This window comes from Gymnoscopelus braueri, assembly GCF_963280865.1.
Source record: "Gymnoscopelus braueri genome assembly, chromosome: 4".
NCBI lineage: Eukaryota > Metazoa > Chordata > Actinopteri > Myctophiformes > Myctophidae > Gymnoscopelus > Gymnoscopelus braueri.
Window position 1 is genome coordinate 44754097 of NC_137605.1, and position 10509 is coordinate 44764605.

General features: G+C 40.1%; 1 protein-coding gene across 1 annotated transcript in view; it reads left to right on the top strand.

Annotated features, from left to right (window-relative positions):
• Positions 1-9667, top strand: part of znf236 (zinc finger protein 236) — a 137778-nt gene extending 128111 nt beyond the window's left edge. Inside the window, exon 30 of the mRNA XM_080427403.1 lies at positions 7841-9667. Within this exon, the coding sequence (XP_080283529.1) occupies positions 7841-7962 (122 nt within the window). The 3' untranslated portion in view covers positions 7963-9667. The remainder of the gene's footprint in view (positions 1-7840) is intronic.
• Positions 9668-10509: the final 842 nt, after the last annotated feature.

The window sequence follows — 10509 nt, forward strand, 5'->3', positions numbered from 1 at the left end:
AAGATAGAAGATTTGCACACATTTTGAAGATTTTTCAAAAATAGCAGATCTACAAGCTCGTAGCGCGGCAATGAGCTTGTATATCTGCTATTTTTGAATAGCCAATGACACAGATGCGTTCCCGGATTGAATGGGTTAAAAGCGTTACTCTATACCTTCACTAGATTCCACTGAGTTTTGGACCGGCACCGGATGCACTCTCCTCCTTCAGTGCAGTCTCTCTCTAGTCTAAAGAATGCTAATTGTACCTAACCTCACGCTAACCTAAAACGTTTTTCGTAACGCTTGGGAAGTCGGAATAATGGGCCCATTTTGACTAATTGGACAGCCGCCTCCAGAGTCTCGTCCTCACACTTTCCAACTCCATGGTGTAGTTTGCTTTGGCTTTGAAAGGATTAGTTACTTTGCTACTTTACTTTTGTTCTTCATTGATTTTTATTTGCATTTGTTACATTTTGTTCTCCGTTCATTTGCATTTGCAGTAGACAGAACAAAGCCATGAATTTAGGATACACATTTTTTTTTAGGGGTAGACAATCGGAATCTTGCCAACTCTAGGCTGAATTTTCTTTTTGACTTTCTTTTATAAAGATAATAGTTTAAGGCAGTTTCTAAAACGCATAGTTCCAGTCCCTGATGCCGATTGAGTCCTGTACTAAAATATTCTTTAAACACGTTTAGGACCGCATGTATCAGTCTCACTCTGCCAATGGCAGTATTCACCGGCATGGTAAATTCCATGGATATATTACCGTTATGATTTAGTTTTTCATACGGCAAGGTAAGAGGACCGCTCCTTTTAATCCTGTGAATGTACAATGTTTTACAAATCACACTTTAAACAAGGCAGACATGGCGGCACGTATCCTTTGCATAGCAAATCCTTGGTTTGTGATGGCAGTCGCAGAGACTAATTTCTTTGTTGGAATTAGTCTATGATTTTTATGTTGGCTCCAAAAACGATCACCAGCACTCATTGGAATTCCGTTTAGGATGTCCCATTTATTGTTAACCCAGCACTAGTTCAAGACACTGATGTTTTCGGCCCACAACCTTCCTAAGCGCGATTAAATTAAATCATTAATCACGTTGCGAAGGCCGTGGGCCGAAACGTCCGTGTCTTGAACTGCTGCTGTGTTATCAATAAATAAGAGATCCTAAAAGGAATTCAAGTGAGTGCTGGTGATCTGTTTTTGAACTAGTGTTTCGTGTCAGAGCCGTGCACTGCCGACAAGTGTGAACTGAACTATTTAACTGCACAAGTGCTTGCATTCGCTTTTTCCAAGTTATGATTTTTATGTTGCCATGTTTGGTAAGAGTTCAGGTGGTGCACGCGCACATCCAAGAATTGCGACGGGTGCTGGACAAAATGTAGCACATGAGGTGGAGAGAAAAGTCTGCACAACGTTCTTAGATGCTCCTATAATATAAATGTATTAATCCACTAAGACCGGGAAAGCATCTGTCATTTTTTATTTTATCCACTTTAACCATTATCTTATACTTTGGCTATTAAAGCGAACATTTGTAACTCAAATTTTTGCTGCTGAGGATTCTACAAACAGAAAAAAACTTATGTTGCTATAATATCAGTGGTTCTCAAACTTTTTCATGTCAAGGACTACCAAAATGATATACTGTATATACTTCAAATCAGGCTTCATTAAAAGTGAATGGACATAATTCTCACCCACACACACACACACACCTCCTAATATTTCTATTTTTGCATCTGTCGTCTCCGGAAACATTAATCATGATCGGCTAATTAATTCGCCAAAGTGTGGTCACACTTGCAGAAACACACTGAGGAACATAATAATTAATGTTCCGCTCTCAATGTGTCAAAAAAGAACTAAAACTAAAAGAAACCCCATAAAAATGGGTTTGAATTTGCCTCATGAATCCCTCTTATGCACCCTCGCTTCAAAAACAAGCAATAGATAAAAAATTTCTTTATATGTTTTGACAAATGTTGTTCATATAAACATTTAGTTTGAGGTCGTTGGCACTAGGCTATTGGAATTGATTTTACACAAAGGATAACGCATAATAGCTCTACACATGTTTCATCCCACATGCGAGTGCCCAACACTTTTGTGTGTACCTAATGAATGAATTACAGTGGGAATAACAATGATGAATCAGACTATATGCTTGTGGAAACACTCATAGTTGCACTTTAGTATGAAATCGGAGCATACGCCCGCGTCGTGAATGAGGCCCAATGTGTATTTTTCAAATTCGACTTTACTTGTGGGGACATTAAGGCCCTCACAAGTTTAGTAATACCAGCACACACACACACACACACACGCACACACGCGCACACACACACGCACACACACACATACACACACACCAGCACTGGCTAATTGACTCCAGAGCTTGTCCACAGACATGCAGAGATATTGACCCCTCATGTCAGTGGCCACTCTCACTTCACATGGCCGCTGGGTAATAAGCTGCTTGTTAAAATTGGAGTACACATCGATTTTGTGCTCGGAACATTTGCAAGTCAAGTGTTAATCTTTCAGCCCGGCTATGGCTGGTGATCACAGTTAAAGTTAGGTTAGGGGATGTCTGTTGCAAGAAATTAATCCTCCAGTATTAAGTATTAAATAGTTGCCTTCAGAGCTGTCAAATAACTGGCTCAAAGCATCGGACTCAGACGATTTCCCCTGAACATTTTGCTCAACAACATAAATAATGGAAGTGAAGAACGATTCTAATGCATAACCATCCGTTTTTCACTTCAGAGGACAGCAACACGATGATGAGTACATTTTGCGATGTTTACAGAGCTCAATGAGATCTGCTGGGGCTGCTATTAAATGAATATTTCAGCAGAATGCTGACATTTTTAATATCCTTCTTTACTGAAGTGTGAGAAGTCTTGCCATCTGGACGTGGCTTTGCATCTGTAGTCGCCCACCACCATTTTTTTTCAATGTAGAAACCCTGGCATGAAACTGCAAAAAATCGGAAATAATTCTGGCAGTCAATGTGGGTTAAAGATTTGCACAAGATTAAAAAAAAAAATGCAGATCTACAAGCTTGTAGCGCTGCACTCGGTGCCGCGCTATGAGCTTTGTATATCTGCTATTTTTGAATAGCCAAAGAAATCTTAAGATGACACACAGATGCGTTCCCGGTCTTAAAGGGTTAAGACTTCACAGCTGGCTGGACAGTTGTTAATAAGTGCCCTCGGGAGCTAGTTTGTTCCTAGTTGTACTGCTTTGTGTTGTGCTTAGATGGGGTTATGTCACAGTTTTGTTTTTAAAGTCTTGTTATCGATTAAACGAAAATAGCCCAAATTACTCATGTCAAATTGTGGGCTCGCTAAAGGCAAGCAACACTGTTACAGTATTTATTTATACAACCCTTAATTAGAGTTAGTGTGGGCTTTGCAGGCCCACGGTTAACAAAGGGAACACTTTGCACAGACTTTGGGCAAAGGTAAACCCCTTGGTGAGAAAAGAAGAGGTGAAAAGCAAGACATCACAACAAGATTGATTGATTGAATACTTTATTAGAAGTTTGCAAAAAAAAAAGCACAGGAAAGTACAGTTCAATAGACCGCCGAAGTCTGACGTCATTTACACATCCTTTGTTTGTCTACCTGGTTCGCAGTTTTCCACCCCCGTTCTGAATCCCATAGACGTATTTAATATCGCGTCAAATAAGAACTGTGTTCCAAAAATAAACAAATGACCACGGCGGGTTGACTCTTATGGATATGAAGCATCAACTGACGGTGAGAAAACGCTAATGTTACTTCCGCCAAATTAGTTACATTTTCGCCAGAAACAGACTGTATCAAATATAAGTGACTGACTATCATAAACTATACAGAACCTCCTCCCTGACAATAACGCCGACACGCGGTGTTTATTTTTGGACCACAATTCTTATATGAGACGATTCTAAGATGACCCAATGTTATTCTACATAGATAAATTACTTCCGCAAACCTGGGGATGAACGAGTGACGTCAGGACTTCGGTGCTCTATACAAGGTCTGCTAAGAGGATTTTAAACCAAAGAAAGCCTATCGCTTGTTTCCATTGGGGTCCTTTGTACTCAATTCATCGAAACATTTAATGACAGACAAATATACATTACTATGCAAAACATCATATAAACAGTTAGAAAACAAAAATAAAACTATGCACAGTAAACAGTTCGAGGGGGGGGGGGGGTGGGGGAGGGGGGACTTTTACAGGGGTCAGTTTCGAATTGCAGCCACCTGTAAGTGCTCTTTTAGAGTGGTTTTGATTGGAGAGTAGGGATTTACACTCCTTTACGACTGTTAGTAGGGCGTTCCACATTTTTGTGGCACAGCAGGAGAATGAATTTAACCCCTTGTTTGAGCCAAATCTGGGTTGAACGTGATTATTGGAGCTCCCTCTTGTGTTGTGATTGTGGACTTCATTGACGTTTGTGAAGTAGTTTGACAGGTACATGGGTGTCTTTGTGGTGTAGCGTATCTTGTAGACCAGGCCCATTGCAAGTTGCTGTACTCTGTACTCTGTCCTCTACCCTGAGCCATCTGACCATAGCAAAGTGAGCAAGGGATAAATGAGTTGCCTGAATACAAATTCCAGACATAAAAAAAGCAAAAAATAACCCACGAAGAAAGTCGTGACCAGTGAGTTTGCACACACTTACTCGCTCGCCCACTGCACTCAGAGCGTCGTGCCTGTCGTGACTGTCGTGACTGGCCGAGGTGCATCGTTTTGTGCCATCTTTGTTCAGTGCTGGCTGCAGGTATAAAATAATTTCTGTATCATTTATCACCTCTGGGCCAAATACCGTCTGCCGGAGCAAAGGGGCTGAAATTCACCACCTGAATTCACTGTGTAATGGACATGAACAATCTTGAGAGATAGACCTCTCCTAACATTGCAGCTGTGAGATGGAACTGATAGCTTGAGTTGAGACTCACCTATAGCCTAAGCTTACTGGTCTGGCTCACTTGATGATTTTGTTTGATACTTTGCGCTTGAGTAAATGTACTCAGTTACTTTACACCACTGGTCAGGGAGGGCATCACCACAGTCGAGGAGCATTCCACAGCCGAGTGACTGGAGGATGGGTGTAATGTGTAACGTGCACTCTCATCAGGACCGTAGCATCGCTGTAGTGTTCTGACTGAACTGAAGCTTCTGGATGCTCTTGGGGATCCCGACGAGTAGTGCGTTTGCAGCATAGTCTAGCCTTGAGGAGACAAAGGCGTGAACACTGTTTTGGCATCTGGCCAGGGTCTGTTCTCATGTGTACTTTGGCACATGGTTCGTGTACAGAAAGTAAAGTAGGGGAGAGAGAACACGACCTTGAGGGGAGTCTGTAAAATAATATAATTTAACTTTAACATTCAAACTCTTTACTTTAACTTTTACTTTAGTTATACATACATAATACTATAAAGTAGTATATTGATAAACACGGGCTGGTGCCAGGTGATGTCACATTATATGGGACATAAAAGTGGGACAGCTTTACTTTCTATTAATGATTGCATATCTGCAAAATCCGTTAATACCCTAAAGTGATCTTGATTTGCTTCCACAACACTTCTAACATATTTCTCAATGATAAATCTGTTTAATGGTAGGGAAATTATCGATGAAATCATTAATCGATTGTTGATTCACCTTATCGATCAATCATCGTTTGTATTGATAAGCGGTGATTTTCCTGAGAACTTGACAAAAATAGAACCGAGATAAAAGTAAAACACAATGAAGGATTTGGGGATAAGTAAAGTGCTGATGCAGTTGCTTGAGCACTTTCTGCTGTTCTAGCTATTGACTCCCAAGAAAGTTACTGGAGAAGACAATCTGGAGCCTTTCTTTCTCCAACTCTCTGCCTTGATCATTTCAAAATATAAAGTACATAAATAGGAACTGCTTTCCCATGTTTAGCAGAAGGAAAAAAAAACTTGCTGAAACTATTTTTCTTCCTGTCTTGGAGTACGGTGACATAATGCTGGTGTTGGCACCCATACGCCCCTAGAGATGCTGCCTATATCTCACTCTGCTCTCAGATGTACTACCGGTGATACCGACAGTACCCATCAATCATTGTAACCTCTGCCAAAAGGTTTGTGAGCCCTCTCTCTCTCTCTCTCTGTGAGACAAGATCAACATTGGCATAATGTTTGTTCATAAAGAGCTCCAAAACAAACTACCAACCTGCCTACCTTACTTCATTATTAGACCTCAATGTAAACCTCCGGCTCCAAACTAGGAAAGACTGCTTTTAGTTTTTGTGCCCCACACTCGTGTAATTATCTGCAGTGCACTTTAAATATTGCCATCCCGATGTCATCAGGACATTTTTCAAAAACGCGTAGAAATCGTAATGTTTTTCATTTTAGTTGTTTTAACTAGGAATACTTTTTTTTCTAATCAATATTGGTGCTTGTGTTTCTTTCTGATTAACATTAGTTCTTTGTTTTGTTTAAACATTTTCTATTTTGTTGTGTGGTCAGTGGATCTGCCTGTTGTAATCTAGGCATCATTGAAAATGACGCCCATCAGTGTATTCCTGAGAAAATAAATGAAGGTTGAACGAATGAATCACATTGTCAAGGGAGACGATACACATACCGATACCCTAGGGGGCAGACTAGAGCAATATTAAGTGGCTGTAATTAACGTTACAGCATGTTAAGGTTATCCTAACCTTGAAAATGGAATGTAAAACAGTTCCAGGAAACCGAGCTTGGATTGTCCAAATGCTGGGGAGAATTAATAGGTTCTGAGCTCGTGCTTGAAAAAGTATGAATATTTATTGGACATTTTCAGAAAGAATACAAATGAGTGGCATCACAAGGCAATACCAGGAGCATAACATTATATCAAATTATCATAGCATAAATTTATCATATCAGCTCAAAAAGTATGAAGTTTTATTGGACTTTTTTCAAAAATAATACAAATGGCATCACATACAATTATTATTAAATGATATATAAGATGGATTATTATTAATAATCATCATTCAACCATGCAAGCCGTGGTTGAAACTTTATACCTGGGAGATAAAGATCTCTGTGTTCACTCATGGCAATCTTCTGTTTACCGTCTCACAGGAAGATTTCTAATGTATTTCTGTCGCGCAAGTCCATTCTACACCTTTCCTCACCTACTGCAGTGGTTCTCAACCTGTGGTCCGGGGACCACCAGTGGTCCTTGATGGGGTTCCAGGTGGTTCCCGGCTAAATGATGGAGAGTTGGTAACCAAATGGACCCCTATAGATCTTTAACTCTTGAGAACGTACCCTTACGGGTCCATTTGGTTTCATTTTACGCTCTCAAGAGTTAAATTATTGTTAAACATTGATTGATTGATGTAGTTTATTTAGAAAGACATGAGAATAGTACATGACAGTACATAACAGTACATGGAAGTACAAATTCACAATACAAGGTCTACTAAACTGGAAACCCTCATTAAGCACTAAGCTTGTTTAAGATGAGAACCCCATGCACACAAATCATGATGAAATATAAGAGGCAGGCAGATATACACACTACTATACAGAAATCTGCATTACTTAATGAACAAGAAGTCTACACAATTAGAGAATGTAGAAGAAATGTTATTTTGATCAACGTTTGCCTGTTATCTCTCTTATGGTACTAGCATCAATACAGCATGGAATTGTGGTCAAAATCGTATCCAACGATAACAAAATATTCTAAGTTTTGGGTCTGAGAGTCTAAATCTCATCAAACGGTGGTCCGTGGCTCAAATGTCGAATAAATAATGGACCTTGATATGTAAAGGGTTGAAAACCACTGACCTACTGTATCTGTCTTTCTCCTTCTAGGTCAGCTTCAGGATGTGTCGCTGTGCCAAGAGGAGGCAGGTGCTCAGGGGGAGGTGACGCCCGATCTCGACCTGGAAGTTGTTCCAGAATCCTCCGGAGATTGGCACAATGTCTTCCCTTAGCCACCATGCACCTGAGTCCTGAACGCACCAGGATTATGAGATCTTTATAATAACCTGAAGAAGACACCGCATGCAATGTCCACAGTACCATAAGCAGTAAGCACTGAGGGGTTCGAACCACTACACACGAGAGGCTAAAGCAGGGGTTCTCAAAGGGGGGTTCGGGGACAATTCATAGATAGGAAACAAATGTTTGGCTCCATTTGTACACTCTCAGAGTTATGGACCTAATGCATACCAAACTAGGGATCCTTGAAATTAAAAAAAGTTTGAGAACCATTGGGCGAAAGTCTAAGCGAGCGGCTTTACCTATAAGGTTTTTATCTGTGTCTCAAAAGGGGTCAAGTAAGGGCTTCCTCCGACCCGACCACAGATCAGTCCGTTTGTATATTCAGGGTGTTTTCGTAGCAGTGGCCCTGCTTTCTCTCGTCATCAACCGGATTAGCCGTAAAGCCAGAAGGACTCTGGTTCCCTCTCCATTGGCCTAATGACTGTTATCTGCTTTCGGGGGCTTGCTGTTTGATTCTCATCTCATGTGATTACCTCCGGAGAGGTTTGACTCAATAAGCTGTTTATGCAAACAGACCCGGGCATCCCAGAACGCTCACCTGTCAAGGAGTCATGGGTCACCTCAGTTGAAGAGGGAGGTTGACTCAACGGCACAGATGTGCACAGATGTGGCGGCAGCACGGCATCTGTGACCACAGAGACTATAGAAACATTGGCTTAAAACAACCTTTAAAGCCCTGAGGCCGATTTCTACAAATGCCTTCTAAATCGGTTGTTCTCACACTTTCATTGAATTTTTCAAAAATGTTCAAAAATAGCAGATGTGCAAGCTCGCAGCGCGGCACGAAGTGGCGTGCTGTGAGCTTGTAGATCTGCTATTTTTGAATAGCCAACGCTCAAATCTAAACTGACACGGATGCTTTCCGGGTTTTAATGGGTTAAAGGGATATTTCACTTTCAAATATGTTTGGGGGTCTTTTTAACGTCTACTCAGGCTTTTGTGAGCATCCCAGACAGCTGTTAAGTTGATTCAATGTTTAGATTAGGGGCACTCAGTATGCGCTGGGTGAACGGCATTCATTGAAATGAGTGGGCAGGGATTTCCAGTCTGGTCTCCGGATATAATATAGCTCAGTGACTCTCAACCTGTGGGCTGGGCCCCACTGCTGTGCCGCTTAGTGTTTTGCCGAATAATTGGCAAAAACAGTAAGATATTAATGATAATATAACATTAATATAAAACAATAATATATATTTAAAAAAAATCATGGTATAATGGAACTTAAACTGTACTATGTCAGTTCAATTGATCCGAGATGACACACAATTGATTGATTAATGATCATAAAAACAAACCAAAAAAAAACGGTTGAGAACCACTGATATAGCTGTATGGCTTGGAGTGGTGTAGCAATGTGCTAATGATCCCAACGTAGCTAGCTGCTCTGCTAGCTCCTCAAGTAGCTAGCTCCTCTGCTAGCTCCTCAAGTAGCTAGCTCCTCTGTGATGAAAGCATCAACTCATTAACCCAATTCTACAAATGTCTTCTGAACCAGTAGATCTCAAACGTTTTCGTGCCAAGGACCCCCAAAATGACCCCCATCTGAAAACGTTTTGTGCCAGTGCGCCCCCCCCCCTTTTTCAAACATGCGCTGTGAGCTAGCTTGTATATCTGCTATGAACTACTACTGTTCTAAACCACTGTTCTGAATCATGAGTTTTCTGAAAAACCTATGTTGAGATATATATATATATATATATATATATATATATATATATATATATATATATATATATATATATATATATATATATATATATATATATATATATATATATATATATATATAGCAAAAATATAAAATGACACAATGCTTTCCCGGTTTGAATGGGCTAACGTGCGATAGCAAAACGTTGCACACTGCTGCTGTGTATACTGTAGGGCTTCCTGATTTGACTCAACATGTCGAACAAAGTGTCATATAATGAATTTAAGTCATATCATTTAAAACTGTGGCACCAACTTTGTTTTTGTTTTTTTTACAGTAGTTAATTTTGTAAATAGGTAAATAGATAGATTGCATATATTTTCTGATTTGCAAGCAGTTCATGGTTTTGTTGTGAATATGGAATTGTAGCATAATGTTATTTGTTATGAAGCCAGTGTACAGACAATAAGCTGTTTTAATGTGAGGCAGGGTTGTATTTTGTATTGTTGAGAAGTATTTAATAATTAAAAACTTGTTGCTTTTCTACAGTATGTAATTTGTGTGATTGTTTTAAGAATCTTTTTGGGGGACATTTCTTTATGCTTTATTCAGATATGTCAGACAATACAGGGGCCATATTCAAACCCAAGTCCTTGCACTCACAAGGAATGGTCTGTGCATTAACTGGTCGAGCTACAGGCACCATGTGTACGTTTTTATGTGTATGTATTAGTATGCAACCGTGTATTTCTGTGGCGGGTTTATTGGTAATGTGACAAATCCTTCGGCGCCTCGGTTCATATTTTCAACACTACATCCTGAGTTTGTG